The sequence below is a fragment of the Dasypus novemcinctus genome, chromosome 22 (genome assembly GCF_030445035.2).
Source record: "Dasypus novemcinctus isolate mDasNov1 chromosome 22, mDasNov1.1.hap2, whole genome shotgun sequence".
NCBI lineage: Eukaryota > Metazoa > Chordata > Mammalia > Cingulata > Dasypodidae > Dasypus > Dasypus novemcinctus.
In genome coordinates, this window is record NC_080694.1 from 44,490,320 (window position 1) to 44,511,574 (window position 21,255).

Below are 21,255 nucleotides of genomic sequence, written 5' to 3' on the forward strand. Positions count from 1 at the left end.
TTCGCCGTCTGCGCCATTCTGTTCCCTTGGAATTACGTCCCTCCACCCTTCCAGACAGTCACTGCTACCTCCCTAAAACCTTTTCCCACCATTTCCTCACCTCCATCACAATTAGTTCTTCCTCCCTCTGGGTGGTAGCTTTCTTCTTCATACCTCTCTCTGGTTTATTTGTCCCACACTTTCTTTCTCTTTGTGATGTTTACTTCCTGTTCAGTAACATGCTCAACCCTCCCTTATCCTAAAGAAACCTTCCCTTAATCTTCCTTTTTCCTGGTGTGGGTAGCTCAAGCTTTTTCCTTTCCTCCACTGCCAGATTCTCAGGAAGCGCTCTGTGTTTACTGGCCCTCATGCTTCACCACTCCCTCTCTCACTCACTCCTTATTCTTTTGTGATCTGGTTTTTACCCCCAAGTCTCCACTGGCACAGCTTTCAGAGGAAATGATATCCTCCTAATTCCTGTGACTGCCAAACCCAGTGGCCTCTTGTTAATTTTCATCCTAATTATCTGAATGGAATATTTAACCCTAATTGGCCCCATTTCCTTTTTAAAAGTCTCTAAACTCTGCCTTCCTGGGTACCTTGTCATTACACATTGTCTTCTCTTTCTGGATTACCCCCTTGTTCCTTCTTTCTTCTAGTTAAACCCTTAAATATAGGGCTTACACAAGCTTCTCTCTCCAAGTATTCTTCCTCTGCATTATCATTTATGGACTTTCACAAAAACAGCCATCATTGTCCTTCCAGATCTACGCCTCTAGCCCAGACATCTCTCTAGGGAAAGTACAGAATATAGGTGTATTATCATAATGTCTCATAAATGTTCATATTGCGATGTAATCTCTGTCATTATTTTGAATGCTTGTATTATGTTATATTGAGTGACTCTGGCATATTTAGCCTAACCATTTCCCTATTGAAAATTTCTAGTCTTGGCTTTCTAGCTACGGTGTACAGTTCTTCACATGTATACTGAGTTTGAGGTTCAGTGGGATGGAAAGTAAATTAATTTTTTTCTCTCCCAAACTAGCTCACTTCTCCCAAATGCAGACCCCAAGCCTTGGCCTAGTTTCAGGCTCTCTTGCTTTTTATCAGCCCAGAGGTCTACTGTCACTACCTGAGTTGGGGGTAACGTTTTAAAGTTTGCATGAACTACTGCTACCTAAATTCCTGAAAAAGCCTTCTAGATGGTCTCTGCACCTGTGACCTCTTGATCCAGTTGATCTCAATTGTTAGAGAACAGGTAGTGCCTTGTGCTCCCAAGACCCAAAAGAGATCCAAAGGTTTTTCTCTGAGTGCATCTGAAAAAAAGATTTCATTTCAGTCAAGGCAAGATTTAAACACACTTTTAGGTTATTGTTTACCATACCTTCTATCTACCTTGGGAATTTTCTTTGGCACAACCTAGCAAGCGATTCAGATGGCTCTCCTGTGCCAGGGAACTTGCTTGTGTTTTATCTGGTATAATCTAGAAATAATTCTGGAAACCAGTTGATGGGCATATTCTAAACTTGGTCCTCTTCTGTAAAGAAATATAGGAACCCTCATGAATAAGCTTACATCCTGGAAAATACAGTGACCAGTACCTCAGGTGCATAGAACCTAGGAAACTTAGCTCTTACTTCCCCAACCATTCAACTTTCTCCATCAGGTGGCCTTTTGTGATCTTATTTGTACCTAGCTACCTGGCTGATGGAGAACTCTACCATTTTTATATAGCTCATAAGGGTGATTTCTCTCTGTTAAGTGAATTTCTTTTTGGACTTCTGATCTGTTGATGTCCCAGAGTTTCTGAGTGATTTTCAGCCATTTCCAGTAGTACACTGACCAGTCAGGAAATACAACTTTCCGCAGCTGGCAGGCTCCTTTCTAGTCTGGTGTACATTCTCCCTGTTGGAGGAGAGACAGCTGTGTTTCACCCCTGATGTTTGCCAGGCATGACCGACCCTGGTTTTGGTGACAAACTGGAAGAGGTGGGGGAATCAGCTCATTTGAGGCTACGGTGGCCTGTGCCTCTGGTTGGTGTGGCGGAGCTGGAATATTAAGAGGCACCAACCTTTGACTGCATTCTATGACCTGTCTCATGGTCTTTTGTTTCCTCTAGTGTATTTTCAGCTAGGCGTCACCACCTCCATGACAACAGGTTGCCTTTAAAATTACTGAAAAGCTCAAATGTCTCATGGTAAATAGCTATTCCTCTCTCACGTTCTATCCCAACTTTATTTCTGCATTGAGGCATTCTCTTCCACACATCCTGTTAATGCTTAGCCTATGGAAACTATGTGCCAGATGTTTTGTAAATAGAACTACAGGTGTTTGGTGATTGCATTAACACTTTCAGGCCAGGGGAACATAACTATCGTCATTCTCGAATGAGTAGATGGGAACTAAATCAAGATTAAGATGAGTTTCATAAACTCCCAGATGTATCATCCTCTAAAGACTCAAGGGTCTGCCATTCCATATTCTAGGGCATTAGTTCCCAGGAAGAGGTTTTTAGCTACAATTCCTAGCCAGGTGCCTTAGGACCCACTCTGTACACCCCAGCCCCAAATGCTGGGGGTGGAGAGTGTCAGTCTTATTTTCAGCTGAGTGCCCTGCCACTTGCCAGTCCCACATCACAAGCAAAGGAAAGGCAGAGAGAAAGAGAAAAGACAGACCAAATCCTCAGCCTTAAGGAAAATACTGCCTCAGAAACCGAAGTGTCCATGAGCACAGAACTTAATAAGGTGATAAATTTATTAAAGCAAGAGCCCAAACATAATATGAAACAATAAAACAAGATGAAATGGGAAATATGGAACTAAGGAAACAAAAATGAGAACACTACACATCAATGCAACACTAATAAATAAATTTGAGACAGTAAGGACTGAAGAGCCAGAAAATTGAATTATTGACATAGGGGGAAACGTGAGATAATTACAGAAAAAACAAAAGACGGAAGTAATATAAATCGTTGGAAGGGTGATCCAACATAAAGGCAACTGATGTCCCTGAAATAAAGACCCATACCCTAAAGAAACTATAATTGGTGACAATTCCTAGTTTTCATTTTGCCCACTTGCCTTTATGAGAGGCATGAAGTATATAATTTAGTTTTTTTTAACAAATCAATTTTATTGATGCCTAGTAATACAGCATAAATCCACCCAAAGTGTATAAAATCAGCGGTATTTGGTGTAATCACATAGCTGTGCATTCATCACTGCAATCATTATTAGAGCATTTCATTTCAATAATAAAAAAACAACAAAAAAGACTCAGCTCTCAGTCTCTCTATGCTTCCCCTGCTGTATATAGCTGCTATTCTCTTTCTGTCTCTCTAGTTTACTTGTATTTATATTTTGTATAAACAGCCTTATATATGCAATATCACCGATATTCATATTTCACATGAAGTTTCCCTAATGTTATACAGTCCCATTTTACATATTTTAGCTTTCCATCTAGTAATATACATGTGCTTAGACTTTCCCTTTCCACGGTCATACCCATATAATAGCTCTGCTATTTACAAACTCCAAACACTACGATGTGCTTTCACCATTTCTCTTCATTTCCAAAGATTTACAAACAACCTTTTTAACAATTTTGCACAGATTAACCCTCAGTTTTCCATTCTCTGTCCTCATTCTATTTTCTGGTAATCTGTATTCTAATTATTAATTCCATGAGTTTACAAGATATACTTAGTTCACAATAGCACAATCATAACAGTATTTGTCCTTTTGTGTCTGACTTGCTTCACTCAACATAATGTCCTCCAGGTTCGTCCATGTTGTCATATGCTTCACAACTTCCATTTCTCCTTCAGCTGTATAATATTCCATTGTGTGAACAGACTGTAGTTTGTTTACCCATTCATCAGTTGTTGGACACCTGGGTTGTTTCCATCTTTTGGTAATTGTGAATAATGCCACTATGAACATTAGTGTGCAGATGTCTGTAAATGTTACTGCTTTCAATTCTTCTGGGTATATACCTAGTGGTGGTATTGCAGGGTCACATGGTAAGTCTACATTCAACTTCCTTAAGAACTGTCAAACAGTCTTCCATGGTGACTGTACCATTCCACATTCCCACCAACGATGAATAAATATTTCTATCTCTCCACATCCTCTCCCACCCTTGTAGTTTTCTATCTTTTTAATAGTGGTCACTCTAATAGGTGTAAAATGGTTATGTGATTGTAGTTTTGATTTGCATTTCCCTCATTTCTAGTGATGTTGAACTTTTTTTTAAATATGTTTTTTCTTCATTTGTATTTCTTCCTTGGACAAATAAATGTCTGTTCAAGTCTTTTGCCCATTTTTTAATCAGGTAGTTTGTCTTTTTATTTTGGAGTCGTAGTATCTCTCTGTGTATCTTGGATATTAAACCCTTATTGGATATATGATTTCCAAGTATTTTCTCCCATTGAGTCAGCTGCCTTTTCACCCTTTTGACAAAGTCCTTTGAGGTGCAAACATATTTAATTTTGAAGAGTTCCCATTTATTTTGTATTTCATTGCTCTGCTTAGGGTGTAATGTTTAAGAACCTACTGTATACCATAAGATCTTGAAGATGTTCGCCTTCATTTTCTTCTAGAAGTTTTATGGTTGTTGTTTTTATATTTAGGACCTTGGTCCATTTCGAGTTAATTTTTCTATAAGAAATGAGATAGGAGTCCTTCTTTCTTGTGGTTATGGCTATCCAGTTCTCCCAGCACCATTTGTTGAATAGATTGTTCTGGCCCAGCTGGGAAGGCTTAACAGTCTTGTCAAAAATCACTTGACCATAGCTGTGAGTGTCTGTTTCTGGATTTTCGATTCTATTCGATTGGTCAATCTGTCTGTCTTTATGCCAGTACTATGCTGTTTTCACCACTGTAGCTAAGTAATTTATTTTAAAGTCAGGAAGTAAGAGTCCTCCAACTTTGTTCTTATTTAAACCATTTTTTGGTATTCGGGGCCTCTTACCTTTCTGTGGCAGTTTGGCATTGTTTATGAATTTCAAAAATAGATATTGGATTATGTTTGCAAACTGGTCTGTACCTGGGTGTGATTAAATTATGATTAGGACTTTGATTGGGTCACATCAGTTTTTTAACATGGCAGAGCAGAAGAGTTCACTGGAGATTTGATGTTGGAGTTTTGTTCTGGAACCTGGGAAGTAAGCATGCAGAGAAGCAAAGCAGCTGACCCCAGAGAGAATTAAGCCCCAGGGAGAGAGACAGTCGGTTGCCTGATAGTCTACAGCAGACCTTATGGAGAGAGGCAAAGCTTAGAGAGCCTCATAGTCTACAGCCGACCTTGAGGAGAAAATAGAGGAGCTTAGCCCAGAGAAAAATGAGCCCCAGGAAGCCTGAACCCTGGCTGATGTCAGCAGCCAGCTTGCTCCAACATGTGACAATAGACTTTGGTGAGGGAAGTAACCTATGTTTTATGGCTAGTAACTGCGAGATTCTACCCCAAATAAATATCCTTTATAAAAACCAACCGATTTCTGTTATTTTGCATCAGCACAGCTTTGGCTGACTAATACAACTTCCAAATAAATTTGATAATTGGCTTTTCCATTTCCACAAAAAAAGGCAGTTGGGATTTTTATTGGGACTGCATTGAATCTATAAATCTTTGGGTAGACCTGACAGTCTTCCAATCCATGAACATGGAGTGTCCTTCCATTCATTTAGGTCTTCTTTGGTTTCTTTAGTAGTGTTTTTGAAGTTTTCTGAATATAGGTCCTTTTTGCCCTTGGTTAAGTTTATTCATAAATATTTGATTCTTTTAGTCACTATAATAAATGGATTTTTTCCCCCAATTTCCTCTTCAGGTTGCTCATCAGAAGTGTATAGAAATATTATTGATTTTTGCATATTAGTCTTATATCCCGCCAATTTTCTGAACTCATCTATTAGTTCTAGTAGCTTTCTTATGGATTTTTCAGGATTTTCTACGTTTAGGATCATAGCATCAGTGAATAGTTAAAGTTTTATTTCTTCCTTTCCTGTTTGGGTGCCTTTTATTTCTTTATCTAGGCTAATTGCTCTAGCTAGAACTTTGAGCATAATATTGAATAACAGTGATAATAGTGGACATCCTTGTCTTGTTCCTGACCTCAGTGGGAAAACTTTTCATCTTTCACTGTTGAGTCCAGTGCTAGTTGTAGGTTTTTCATATATGCACTTTACTATATTGAGAAAGCTTCCTTTTATTCCTATCTTTTGGAGTGTTTTTATCAAGAAAGGATGCTGTATTTTGTCAGACACCTTTTCTACATCAATCAAGAGGATCATGTGATTTTTCTTCTTCAGTTTATTAGTAGGGTTTATTACACTAAGTCATTTTCTTGTGTTGAACCACCCTTGCATACCTGGGATAAAACCTACTTGATCATGATGATTAATTCTTTTTTTTTTTTAACTTTATTTTGTACATTTAATAATTGAAAATATAAACAATTAAAAACTAAAAAGAAAACATAGTTGAATAAAAACAAATTTCTCATTTAAATGTACTGGATACATACAGTTTTTCTTAAATCATACAATATGTTATACAATATATTTGGTTCATAGCAACACAATCATACAGGATTTATCCTTTTGTGTCTGGCTTGCTAAAATTGAACAGGAAAAAAAGCTACCAAACTCATTCTATAAAGCAAACATCACCCTAATACCCAAACCAGATAAGGTTCCTATGAAAAAAGAGAATTACAGACCAATCTCCTGAATATAGATGCAAAAATCCTCAACAAAATACTAGCAAACCGAATCCAAAAGCGCATTAAAAGAATTAAACATAGGTGAACTTTATCTGGTTTTGGTATTAGACTGGTGTTTTCTTCATAGAATGAGTTTGGTAGCTTTCTTTCCTGTTCAGTTTTTTGGAAGAACTTGAGCAAGATTGACATTAAATTGTCTTCGAATGATTGGTAGAATCCACCTGTGAAGCCATCTGGTCCTGGGCTTTTCATCTTTGGGAGGTTTCTGATGACTGTTTTAATCTCTTTACTTGTGAATGGTTTGCTTTCTGTTTCTTCTAGGGTCAGTGTAGGTTGTTCGTGTGTTTCTAGGTATTTGTCCATCTCATCTACGTTGTCTAGTTTTTTGGCGTACAGCTGTTCATAGTATTTTATGCTCTCTCATTTCTGCGAGGTCAGTGGTAATGTCCCACCTCTCATATCTGATTTTATTTGTGTCTTCTCTTTTTTTCTTTGCCAGTCTAGCTAAGCATTTGTGGATTTTATTGATCTTCTCAAAGAACCAACTTTTGGTTTTGTTGATTTTCTTTATTGGTTTTTTTTTTTCCTCTTCGATTTCATTTCTGCTCTGATCTTTGCTATTTCTTTCCTTCAGCTTGGTTTGGGATTAGTTTGCTCTTCTTTTTATGTTTCCTTCAGTTGTACAATTAGAAATTTAAATTTTAGCTCTCTTGTCTTTTTTAATGTAAACATTCAGGGCTATAAATTTCTCTCTCAGCACTCCCTTTGCAGTGTCCCATAGGTTTTGATATGTTGTCTTCTCATTATCACTTGTCACAAGATATTTACTGAGTTCTCTTGCAGTTTTTTCTTTGACTCACTGATAATTTAAGAGTGTGATATTTAATCTCCATATATTTATGAATTTTCCATTTGATTCCCAGCTTCATTCCATTATGGTTAGAGAAAGTGTTCTGTTTCAGTCTTTTTAAATTTATTGAGCCCTGTCTTGTAACCCAACATATGGTTTATCCTGGAGAAGAATGCTTGAAAAGAATGTATGTATATTCTGGTAGTTTGGGGTATAATGCTCTATAAATGTCTGTTAGTTCTAGTTCATTTATCATGTTATTCAAGCTCTCTGTGTCTTTATCTTTTGTCCATATGTTCTATCCAAAACTGAGAGTGAAATATTGGAGTTTTCAACTATTATTGTACAGACATCTATTTCTCCCTTCAGTTTTGCCAGTGTATGCTTCATGTTTTTTGGGACACTCGGGTTAGGTGCATATTTATTATAGTTATTTCTTCTTGGTGAATTGCCCCTTTTATTAATATATAGTGACATTCTTCATCCCTTGTAACCATTTTGCATTTAAAATTAAATTTGTCCAATATTAGTATTGCTATTCCAGCACTGCTTTTGTTACTATTTATGTGGAATATCTTTTCCCAACCTTTCACTGTCAACCTACTTGTATCCTTCCATGTGAGGTGAGTCTCTTGAGGACAGCATATAGATGGGTCTAGTCTATCAATCTGTGTCCTTCGATTGGGGAGTGCTAGCCATCAACATTCAGTATTACTATGTAACAGCATTACTTCATCTATTTTATCCTTTGACTTTCCATTGTCATAGCTTCCTGTTGTCTGATTTTTAGCCTTTAACTTCCCTTCCTAGTAATCTTCATTTCTATACTCTTCTCCAGGTCTCTTGCCCTTGTTTTTTCCTTTCAGGCTGCTCTACTCCCTTTAGTACACCTTGTAATTCTGGTCTTTTGGTAACATACTCTCTGTTTTTGTTTGTCTGTGAAAACTTTAAACTCACCCTCATTTTTGAAGGACAGTTTTGCCAGATACAGAATTCTTGGTTGCCAGCATTTCTCTCTCAGTTCCTTAAATATATCATACAACTTTCTTCACACCTTCATGGTTTCTGATGAGAGATTGGCACTTAAATCTTATTAAGGTTCCTTTGTATGTGATGCTTTCCTTTTTCCTCTTGCTGTTTTCAGAAGCCTCTCTTTATCTCTGCTATTTGTCATTCTGAATAATAGGTGTCTCAAAGTAGGTCTCAACTGATTTATTTTGTTTGGAGTGTGTTGTCCTTCTTGGATGTTGATATTTATATCTTTCAGAAGGGTTGGGAAGTTTTCAGTCATTATTTCTTCAAATATTCTCTGTTCCTTTTTCATTCTCTTCTCCTTCTGGGACTTTGACAACGCATATATTTATACATTTTGTGTTGTTGTTCAATTCCCTGAGACCCTGTTCCATTTTTTCTATTCTCCTGTCTTCTGCAGTTCAGAGGTTCTGTTGTCAAAATCACTAATTCTGTCTTCGAGAAATTCAAATCTGCTCTTATGTGCCTCTAATGTATACTATTTTTAATCTCATCAATCTTGTCTTTCATTCCCATAAGCTCTTTTCTTTGAAGACCTTCAAATTGTGCTTTGTGCTCACCCAGTGTCTTCTTAATATCCTTTATCTCTTTAGTCATGTTTTACTTCAATTCTTTGAATTGATTTAGGAGATTTGTGTGATTATCATTGATTAGTTGTCTTAAATCCTATATCTTGTTAGGATATTTGGTTTGTTCCTTTGTCTGGGCCATCTTTTCCTGTTTCCTGTATCTCTTCAGGATATTTGGTTCTTTTGGCTGGGCTGTCTCTTCCTGTTTCCTAGTATGGCTTGTATTTTTTTGCTGATGTCTAGACATCTGAACATGTTAGTGAATTTATTCTGATGGTCAATATCTTTCTCTTGTCTAGTTTTTTTTTTTTTTAATTACAACTCTCTCTTATTTTTGGTTCAAATTATTCTGAGTCTTTAAAATTGCCCAGCTTAAGTTATCAAAATCAGTTCAGGGATGTACTAATGGGTACAGATTTTCTCCTAGAGGTTTGGGCTAAAGAGAGACCTAAAAGCAGTTTTCCTCCTTGCAGTTTCCTAGTTGGCCAGCAGAAGGTGCTTGTCCGTGTACGTTACCATGCACGTTTTTCTTTCCATCTCTGTGTTTCTGTGTTTCTGCTCTGGCCAGAGCTGAGATTCAAAGTGAGCTGTGCTGGCCAAATTCACTGAAGAGAAACCATTGTCCTCCCTGTGACACACCCTCCATTTTCCCTTGTAACAACTGACTGGAAGGAAGATGTCCTTTCCCCTCTCAGTGGCTGCAGTGAGCCAAGGGTTTTAGCCAGGCTTAATGTCTTGAGGGTGGGGGAGGAGGGCCGTTCCTGGTCTCTCTGGGGGTTTAGTAGCTCAGGTTTGTTGTTTCGGCTTCTTCACCTCTCTGTCCCTCACACTCCTGGGTGTTGTGTAGCACTGTCCTGGTCTGCTGACCAGATAAACACCGTCTAAGAGACCCAAAGGAGATCCCTCAGACAGTTTTCAGCCCTTCCTCTATTGTTTTTGTGAGTTGAGCCCTGCTGGCCTACTTTGACACCATCTTCCAGGATCTCCCTCCGCATCATTGACTTTGACATTCATCTTGAAGAGGGGACACCAGTGGGCAAACATCATTTTATAAATGAGTGGGTTTAAGAATAAAAAAAGATTTGCTCAGTGTTATTTTGTAAAGGTTGTCACCAATACTGATACATGCTTTTCTGATACCACTTTTTTTTTTCTTTCCCTTCTAATTATGGTGGGTAAATGCTTCTTCAGAGGACCAGTGGGTATTCTCTTTTTCATTAAACTAATACATGACAGCGTAGGTAAATGTTACAAAATAACTACAGTATTTTTTTATTTTATGTAAATTTTTATCTCCAATAAATGCAAAGTAGTTATTATGGTACAGACTTTTTGGTCTAATATGAATTTCAAATATGTACATTGAACAGCTATTTGAATGTGATGGGGAATTAAAGTATTTGGCTTTTCTAGTCAAACAAGTAATATAAACCTGCATAATTTTTGCTTATATTCCCAAGGACCCAACAAAAGAAAACTAAATTATGGTAAATAATTATTGCTCAAAATATAGTAGTTGAAAGAGATTGTGGGGGATTTTTGTCATTTAAATGCTGATCTATTGCATACACAGGAACGGAGTCAGTTTCATCTCTTATTCCCTGAAATAAGTTTTATCTCTCTCTCTCTCTTTCTCTCTGTCTGTCTCTCTCTAATGGCAAAGAAACAAAGATGGTGATTATTTTGTTCAGTTAAAATGGTGAGTTTTTTTTAACCTAGGGCCATTATGACATGATGACTTTTACATTTTGTTTGTGAGGAACCACAAATAAGTGGATTATTTTACTTTCACATCTGTTGGTTCATTGATAGAGTGCTGTATTACCAGTAATTCATGGTTCTATAAACGAATATATCATGATGACCAGGTGTATTTGCTTTAAAGATTTTATTGCTTTGTAGTCTTTTTTCTCATAACAATATAAGTATTGCATATTTAGATACCTATTTAGAAATTTGCTGAGAAGTGTGTTTTAAAAGATGTTTTAATATGAGAAGATGGCCAAATTCCTAGCATGAAAAGGTTAAATTTATTTTTTTGTAGGCCAGCCTCCTCAGACTACTGTGTAGACAGAGTCCTTGGCAGTCAGAGTAAAAGAGGTAGGATAATTTGGCTTAGAAAGAGTGTAGGTCTAGGACTCTAGTGTGAGAAAGGGGGTCAGGAGGGGAACATTCTAGAAATGCATGCTAAGGTCTTTTCATGATTGTTTCAATAGATTTTGATTAGCAACATTCTTAATGTGGCCTGAATGTTAGAATCTAGTTTTATTAAAATAGGCTTCCTTACACTACCTTCTTCAATTGTCATAACACCCTCCTGACCCTAATCTTAATTTTTAAAAAAATTATAGTTGCTGTTTTCCTAATTGGTTTTCTTTCTTCTTTTTTAAACAGAAATCCTAGAGGCTGGTATTAAAGCATCTTCAGAATCACTAAAAGGTGTGAAACGGAAAAAGATTGTAACTGAGAATCACCTGAAGAAAATACCAAAATCCCCACTGAGAAATCCTCTTCAGGCGAAACATAAACAAAATACAGAAGGATCATCTTTCACTGTTCTCCAGAGTGCTTCTGAGTCTCACAAGAAACAGAACCATATTTCTCTGAAAAATGGGAAGCAATTTACCAAACAAAATGGAGAAGCACCTGGAGTAATTGCCGAAGCCTCCAAACCTGAAGACTCTGTCTCCCCAAAGAAGCCCTTGTTTTTGCAGCATCCGTCTGAGTTACGCAGATGGAGGTCAGAAGGTTCTGATTCCACCAAGTTAAATTTCCTCGATGGAAAATGTGACTCTAGTTCTTTGTTGGGTAAAACCAGGGCTGACAATAGTGAATGTGTCTCTTCTAATTGTAGTCCTCCTAGCTCCTCCTACACAAATACTGCATTTGATGTCTTATTGAAAGCAATGGAGCCAGAACTGAGCACCTTGTCGCAGAAGGGCTCCTCTTGTGCAATTAAAATAGAAAAACTGAGACCAAATAGAACTGTACGATCACCTTCTAAATTAAAAGACGGTTCAGCGGATGTCCCCAGTCAGACTTCACAGGAATGTATTGCTGAATCACAGTCCTCTCCTGGTACCTCATACGCAGTGTATGCACCCACCGCTCAGAAGAACGAGCAAGCAGCAGCTCAGCCCATTTCTCGTTCGTATCACGAACACTTGGTTCCTAACCCCAGCCAACATAATCAGCCGCTTCCGGGGTGTCCAGGTTTCATGAGGTCATTGACGCATCTGCAGAATCAAGAGAACACCACGGTTGAGCACGTTTATAATATAGCAGTGTCGTCGTCTCTAGTTCTGACTTCCGCTTCCAGTAGAACTCAGGTTATCCCTCCAAACCAGCCAGTGGATTCCGCCCCCCCTGTGTCGGCAAGCCCAGCCAATCCGACGCAGCCCCCCGCCACGCCACTTTATAATTCAACTCCCGTTGCCTCGGTGGTTCATCCCAGTGTGGAACAAATGTGCAATCTTCTGAAAGACCAGAAGCCAAAAAAGCAAGGAAAGTACATCTGCGAGTATTGCAACCGCGCTTGTGCAAAGCCCAGCGTGCTTTTAAAGCATATCCGCTCCCACACCGGCGAGCGGCCCTACCCCTGCGTGACTTGCGGGTTTTCATTTAAGACTAAAAGTAACCTGTATAAGCACAAAAAATCCCATGCACATACCATCAAACTGGGACTTGTCTTACAGCCCGATTCTGGGGGCGTGTTCCTATCCGGGTCCCCAAAGGCCCTCAGCATCCATTCAGATGTAGAAGACAGTGGCGAGAGTGAAGACGAGGGTCCCGCTGAGGAGAGGCCCAACGACCCCGCCTCCCTGGAGTTGTCCTCCCTGCAGATAATGAAAACGCTGTCAAATGCCGAAGCTTTACCCAAATCAGGTGCCGTGCTGAGCAGTTCAGACCACGGGGTGGGTGACTTTTCACTACAGGAAAGACCTGCAGAATCCCAAGCTGGGACCGAGTTACCAAAAGTCGTGGTCCACCCTGTCAGTTCGTCCCCTTTGAGAACCGACAGTCCAAAGGGAACAGAGTCCAGGCCTGAACTTTTTAACGCACAGAAGCAGCAGGACCTTCAGCCGACCAGCACGCTGCCCAGCTCAGCCCGCGGGTCCTCCCCAGAGGCTGCTGAGAAGACCCATCGGAAAGGGGAGACGGGTCGGGCAGAAGGAAAACAGGACTGTCACGGAGGAGCGGTCCATGCCCAACTCCAGCGGCAGCAGGCCACCGATTACTCCCAAGAGCAACAGGGCAAACTCCTCAGTCCACGGAGTTTAGGAAGTACGGATTCCGGTTACTTTTCACGTTCTGAAAGTGCCGATCAAACAGGAAGTCCTCCAACTCCCTTCACCCGAACGTTACCCACCCCGGAGCAAAACGCCACTAAGAACAGTGGACCCCCTGTACCTCTTACCCACACGCCAGCACCTCCGGCTTTACCAACAGGTGAGAAGACCCTGTTCTTACCAGGTCCGATGCGCCCACCTTTGGCAACAAAGACTCTTGAGGAGCGGATATCCAAGCTGATCTCCGACAACGAAGCCTTGGTAGATGATAAGCAGCTGGACAGCGTCAAGCCCCGGAGAACGTCTCTCTCGAGGCGAGGGAGTATCGACTCCCCCAAATCCTACATATTTAAAGATTCTTTCCAGTTTGACTTAAAGCCAATGGGACGGCGAACGAGCTCAAGCTCTGATATACCAAAGTCCCCCTTTACCCCTACTGAGAAGTCGAAACAAGTTTTCCTCCTGTCAGTCCCTTCCCTTGACTGTCTGCCTATTACGAGAAGTAACTCCATGCCCACCACAGGTTACTCGGCAGTACCTACAAATATAATACCTCCCCCTCACCCGCTAAGAGGGAGCCAGTCATTTGACGACAAAATTGGCGCTTTCTACGACGATGTCTTCGTGTCAGGACCCAACACTTCTGTGCCTCAAAGCGGACACCCCCGTACCCTCGTCAGGCAAGCCGCGATAGAAGACTCCTTGACAAATGAAAGTCACGTTCTTGGTGCCGGGCAGCCCTTGGATGAAAGCTACCAGGGATGCAACGCCTCTAGCGAAGCGGCATCGGCAAGGAGCAAGCCCCTGGCACAAGGCACGGCGGCTTCAGAAAAAAAGAAGTCTCACCAAGGGCGAGGGACGATGTTTGAGTGCGAGACCTGCAGAAACAGGTATCGAAAACTGGAGAATTTTGAAAACCATAAGAAATTTTACTGTTCAGAGTTACACGGACCAAAAACCAAGGTGGCCATGAGAGAAGCCGAGCATGCCAGCCCCGGGCCCGGCGGCTCCCAGCCTCAGATCCTGCACTACCGAGTAGCCGCTTCCACGGGCGTCTGGGAGCAGACACCACAAATCAGGAAAAGGAGGAAAATGAAGAGCGTCGGCGATGACGAGGAACTTCAGCAAAACGAAAGCGCAGCATCTCCAAAAAGCTCAGAAGGTCCCGCGTTCCAGAATAACCTGGGCTCTGCTTCCAGTTTGTCTAAACATAACGCCGTGACAGGTGACCAGCAGCCGAGACCCCTACAGCTGCAGAGCTCGCAAGTTCACCTTGTCGCCAGGGGCACCGACCAGACCACTGATCCGAAACTGTCTACCATCTTGGAGCAACAGATCAGTTCAGCGGCCCAGGAAAAGACCGAGCTGAAAAGACACGGGACTGGGATCTCAGTGATACAGCATACCAATTCGCTGAGCAGACCCAGTTCATTTGATAAACTTGAGTCTCTCGAAAGAGGCTCCCCAGTTTCTCTCCAGGAGCTGAGTAGAACAGGGAAACCGGGCGCCCTGAAAGTCCTAGCAGTTTCCCCAGAAGAGGGTCACCCTTCTCGGGGTGCGCCCCATCCTCACCAGCCTGCATCGTCAGAGACTCTGAGAGGACAACTTCAGAAAAGCTCAAGAAAGATCCCAAGTGAAAGGCACGTGCTGGGACAGCCCTCGCGGCTTGTTCGGCAGCACAACATCCAAGTCCCAGAAATTCTGGTCACGGAAGAGCCAGACCGGGATCTCGACGCGCAGGGCCACGATCAGGAGAAGTCAGAAACATTCAGCTGGCCTCAGCGGAGTGAAACCTTGTCAAAATTGCCCACAGAGAAACTGCCACCCAAAAAGAAAAGGCTCCGTCTGGCCGAGATCGAGCATTCCTCCACAGAATCCAGTTTTGATTCCACGCTCTCCAGGAGCCTGAGCAGAGAGAGTAGCTTATCACACACTTCAAGTTTCTCGGCTTCGCTAGACATCGAGGACAATTCTAAAACCGAGGCTTGCCCCAAAGTTGATTTTCTAAATAAAGCGGAGTTTCTTGTGATACCAGCTGGCTCTAACACACTCAGTGTTCCTGGAACTTACCGGGAGATGAGACGGGCTGCCTCTGAACAGATCAATTGCATGCAGACACTGATGGAGGTCTCCGAGTTCAGAAGTAAATCGTTCGACTGTGGAAGCCTAACTCCACCCCAGATGACCCCACCTGCTGAGCTGCAGCCTCCAACCTCCCCCTCTGGCATGGCAGGTACTGGGCACGTGCCTCTCTTGGAAAGAAGACGAGGCCCACTGATCCGGCAGATATCTTTAAATATAGCTCCGGAGAGCCACCTGCCTCCTGGGAACCCATCAACTTTCCAAAATATCGCTCATCCTGGGGTGAACCCAGCACCATTTCAGGGGCCTCCGATTACTCCTCCATCTTCCGCTGAGTTTCCCACAAATACTTCGCACTCGCAGACTCAAGTCAAGGATCTGCGAACAGAAACGTCTAATTCCAAGTCTGCTAGCATCTTTCCTGTTCAGCAGCTTTTTGGTATCGGTTTGCTAAATCAAATCCATCCACCCCCTAACCACCAAAATGCCCAGACGACTCTGCAAGTGGCCACGCGGGGTGACAGACCAGATGCAAGTCCCGCTCTTTGTGCACCTTCTGAAAGTGAAGATTGCTTTGCTCCCAAGTACCAGCTGCAGTTTCCGGTTTTAACCTCAAGCCAGTCTTGCTCTTCTAATCCTGTCCATGCTTTGCCCAGTCACATTCTTGCAAATCCAGTTGGTGCAGACCAGTGCACAGCCTCGCTAGCATTACCAACCAGTTTTGTAGAGACCGTGTCTAATTCACGTTCTCTGCCACCACCGAAACCCGGACTGTGCGGCAACCAGGGGCCACCGGTCTCGTCATTCGCGGTGCCCGTGCGTCTTCAGAGCACCGTTCCGGCTTACCGTTTTGCCACAGTAACATCTCTGCCACAGATCCTAGTGACCCAGGACCTGCCAAGTCAGCCAGTTTTCCAGGCAAATGACACACTAGTGCCAGTCAGCGAAGAACAAAATCCCATGCCAAAGTCACTGAAAGATCCCCAGAATGCTTTGCCAAACCCTGAGAAAGGACTTGCTTGTGAAAAGGTTTTTTCCGAGTTGGGCCAACATTCTTCTCTGTTAGGATCCCTGCCTGTAACTCAGAAAATGTCTGTCGGTAGACTTTCCCCCCAACAAGAGTCTGCAGCTTCCAGTAAAAGGATGCTCTCCCCAGCCAATAGCTTAGACATTGCCATGGAGAAGCACCAGAAGCGGGCAAAAGATGAAAATGGAGCTGTGTGTGCAGCAGACATTAGATCATCAGAACCAGTGAGCTCAAGAACTAAGGAGGTTAACAAGCAGAAGAAACCTGTCTTAGTGAGGCAGGTTTGCACCACAGAGTCCCTCGAAGGTGTGACAGTGGAACCTGATGTTTTCCCTCCACCTGAAGTGAGTAGTGAGGCTGTTCATTTGACAGCTGTTTTACCACCAGCTACTTCCTCACCAGGACACCCTAAGTCTGGAGTTAGAGAACCTGTCGGTGAATTGCACGAGTTTGAAAGCATCAAGTCCTCGGCATCACTGACTCTTATGGTTAGAAATTCACCTGTCCCTTCTGAAAAGACTGCCCTTTCTCCTTTGAAAAGCATAGATAATGATCAAGAAAGGAAGTCTCTGGTGGGTCAAGATCAAGGTGGCAAAGTGAACATCCAAGAGCACATTAAATTAGTGACCCCTCTTTCAGTGTTGACTGCTGGAGACCCAGAGCTGCCTCCTTTTCCCAGTCTAAAGACTACCACAAGCTTTACATGGTGTTACCTGTTAAGACAGAAATCGTTGCATTTGCCTCAGGATGACCAAAAGACTTCAGCTTATACTGATTGGACAGTAAGCTCCAGTAATCCCAATCCACTTGGTTTACCTACAAAAGTTGCTCTCTCTCTCCTAAATTCAAAACAGAAGACTGAAAAATCACTATATTGTCAAGCAATAACTACCCATTGCAAGTCTGATTTACTGGTCTATTCAAGCAAATGGAAAAGCAACTTAAGCAAGGTACTTGGAATCTAATTTATCTTCAGTTAAGTTTGTACAGAGTAGTTTTAACATCTTGATGCCTTTTAACTATATTAATTCAAAATGTATTTTAATTTTGAGTGATAAAATGTGCTACCCGTGTGTAGTTATTTGGAAGAAAAGAGGGCATGTTTACTCAGGACTTGCACTGGTTGAAGATTAGATGAGGACTTTTCTTGATTCTCTCTTGAATTATTTTGGAATTGATAACTTGTCCCGAGCATGTATTTTTTCTGAACTGAGTATTTAAGCCTTTATTTAATGGTACAGATAATCATGGTTTTATTTGATCTTTCTCTTATGCTCAAGTTTTATTGTCATTGTTAAGTGAGAGGAGATTATGCTTTGTCCCTGCTAATAATAGAGGGAAACAGAGAAGTGGATAATCAAAGAGTCATTTTTACTTCTCTTGTGCATCCTTGACCACCCTCCTCTCCCCAAGTTGATCTCAACTCTTCAATATTTGAGAATTATCTTAGCACTAGAGAGGAGATTCAAAGATAGCTAACTCATACACCTGATCATTAAGTTGATTTGTGCAAGGTGAATGAAATCATTTAAGGTCATAAGATTAGTTTTATAAAATTTGTAGAATCAGTCTCAGAGTTATTGACTTTTAAAATGGTGGGAAAGTCATTCAAGCAATATGAATGAACGAATAAGTAAGGGTATCATGTTGGACTCTGGGCATTCAGGGTTATAGATTAAGTTCTTGACCTTAAGCATTTGCATACAGGGTCATAAACATATATATATATATACCTATAAATAGGAAAATATGAGTTTTAGTATTATAATGGAAGAATGTACAAAAGTAGAGAGACTCCAACACTGCCAATAGGTGTGGACACATGGATACAGGAGGTGATACTTTAGCTGTCTTAAAAGAAGTAGAGATTCTTTTTAGGCATACCAGAATGAGAAATATTAACAGTCTGCTGAAGATGACATAAAAGTGAGAAAGAATTTTGTTCAATAAAAAATTACAAGGAGTCCCTCCTGGCTCAAAAGTATGTTAAGTTTGCAACAGTGACATCCTTGGAAGGTGGAAAAGTAGGTAAAGACCAAAGCATACTGTGCGGTGGTAGAGAGTCATTGATACTTTTTCAGTGAAGGGATGTGCACTCAAAATATTGGTAGATTATGATTTTTTAAATGCCCAGACTCTACTGTAGATTGACTAAATCAGAATCTTGGAAGGGGGGCCCTGATTATGAGTATTTTACCAGAGCTTCATTTATTTTCCTGGAATGTCTGTAAAAAGTGTCAGGGAAGAGCTCCAGGTGGAAGGTGTAGAAGAGAGATCCTTTGGGATACAGATGTGATGAATGCGATTGTTCAAGGAGCTTGTAAGGAAGCAGAGGGCCTAGAGGGATCCCAGGGGACCACTAAGATTTACGGGGTTGAATGGATGAATGTCTTCATAGGAAACTGAAAGAGATGGTTCATAGAGAAAGATAGAGAACCAGGAGAATGGGATCGTGGAAATCAAGTAAAAGTGTTTCAGGAAGGGTTGTTCAAGCAGAGAGGTCAGATGAAGGTGAGGACTAACAGGAATCCTTTGGAGTGGGCAGTACTAAAGTCACTAAAGATTTGAGCCTACGGGTGCGTGGCTCTGGAGGACTGGGTGCTGGTTTGACTGCTACCCACATCCCAAATGTTAATGCGTTTACGGTTCAAAAATGGACAAGAACAGTTCATGCTAAAGGAAAAATGTCTCCAAGAGAAATGAGTCCACGACATGTAATGCCATAGTAGTCGAGCATGTGAAACCTAAGGAAACGATAATGGTTTTGAATTTTGCTTATTGGTAACTTGAGTGACTAGAAGACAGATTCCAGGAAGCGCCCAAGGAAATGCGATAGTAAGAAAATAAACCAAAAAGTTGAAATTGAAAAGAAGGTGGGGGGGGGAGGAAAGGGATTGCTGTTAAAGAGATAAAGTCCAAGAAAGGTGTATGCATATATTCTACAATATAGGGAAGGATTAATCTGTTTGCCAGGAAAAGACAAGGAGAAGATTTCATCTTTACCTCCAGGAGTGCTACTACCTCTTCACACCACCTTTTTGAGAAGTGGGGGCCAGCCAGGTTTTCTATACCCTCCTGTCTTTGGAAGGATGGGGGCTTCTTGGAGTCCTTTTGCTGAGGCTACATAGTCCCCCCTCCATACTGAGTATACTCTCTCACTGCTTACTGTGTTATGAACTGACCCCAATGAAATAGCTGTCCCTTTGGCCGTGTAATTTTTTTTAAAAAGGAGGTTTGTATAAAAGAAACCCTTGATCAAAAAAGTGGTGTCTTTTGTTGAGGACTTGAGTTCGAGCCTTTGCTGTTAACACTTGACCTTGGGTGAGAAACTTAACCCAGGTACTGTCTTTCCTCATTGGGTAGGGTCCACTTGGGACGCTGCCTCACAGAGATGTGGTGAGAATTAAATGGGATGATGCGAAATACGTTGTAAATGTGTGGTTTGTAAAATGGTAAGGCGTATTAATAGTTTCTGTAGGAAAAGCTCATGTTATGGATTGTTGTGATGTTCATTGCCTTTTCTCCAGACATTTATCATCACTAAGTCTAAAAGGATAGTGACGATGTGAACACAATTAACAGCACTGAAATACATTTCTGAATACGATTAAAAGGGGGAAATGTTAGATCGTACATATGGTAATAGAATGAAAATTAAAAAGTAAAAACCCACCTAGAACTGCACTATACAAACAGGAAATCCTAAGTTACCCATGGACTTTCATTAATTGTCCAGTTTTTTAAAATGTGCTATCACCAATTGCAGGAAATGTTCCATACCAATGCAGGCAGGATGCTGGTGGTGGGGGGTAGATGAGGATCCTGTATTTACGCATGATTGTTTTGTAAGCCCACAACTTCTCAAATATATAAATATTTTAAAAACAATAAAACCCCCTGACCTGACATGGATCTCACCATCAGTGTACAGGGAACTTTTGAGATGATTTAGGGAAGAACCATAATTGTGGCTTAAAACAATGGGGGAAAACAGGCTTGTGAGTGAACTTTATAGTACACTTGATTTGAAGGAAACTTAGTCATGTATAGCAAAAGGATGACTAGGTCTTCCCCGTTTCCGAAGAATAAACTCTTGAAGAAATATGGTTCAGCTCTAGTGTAAGTGGTTGGTGAGATATAAGAAAACATATTTAGTCTATTTTTCCAAGTCCCTTTCAACGCATATGCACTACCAAGGAGCATGGGAAATTGTAAACTCTTTATTTGGGAGTGGCAGTGGGCTATAGTGGGATTGTAAAATTAGTATAGAATTGCTCAGTTCACTATGGTTTAGATAGATATTTTAAGGTTGAAGAAGGAGATAAAGCAAACAACTTGTAAAGCTCCTGCTTCTTTGAAATGCATTTCATTACGGAACCAACCGTGTGCATTGCACTCTGCCTTGTTTGTATTTCCAGTGAAATAGTAGCATGTTTGTGTTTTCAGTTTTATTAAATTAGTTTCTCTCTTTTTTTTTTTTCCTTTCAGAGAGCATTAGGTAATCAAAAGTCCACAATAGGTGAATTCAGCAATAAAGATGGCTCTGAAATTAACAGTGAGCAAGATAAAGAAAATTCCTTAATCAAAAGTGAACCAAGAAGAATTAAAATATTTGATGGAGGGCAAGTACAAATTTTACTTCTTAAATGTACATTTAAAATTTTAAATGTACATTTTCTTTCATGTGAATGAAGACT

At 41.0% G+C, this 21,255-nt stretch overlaps 1 protein-coding gene across 6 annotated transcripts in view; it reads left to right on the top strand.

Annotated features, from left to right (window-relative positions):
• Positions 1-21,255, top strand: part of HIVEP1 (HIVEP zinc finger 1) — a 146,380-nt gene that overhangs the window by 102,549 nt on the left and 22,576 nt on the right. For all 6 annotated transcript variants that reach the window (XM_058285228.2, XM_058285232.2, XM_058285229.2 and 3 more), the window contains 2 exons: positions 11,555-17,508; positions 21,047-21,180. In XM_058285228.2, the coding sequence (XP_058141211.1) occupies positions 11,555-17,508; positions 21,047-21,180 (6,088 nt within the window). The remainder of the gene's footprint in view (positions 1-11,554; positions 17,509-21,046; positions 21,181-21,255) is intronic.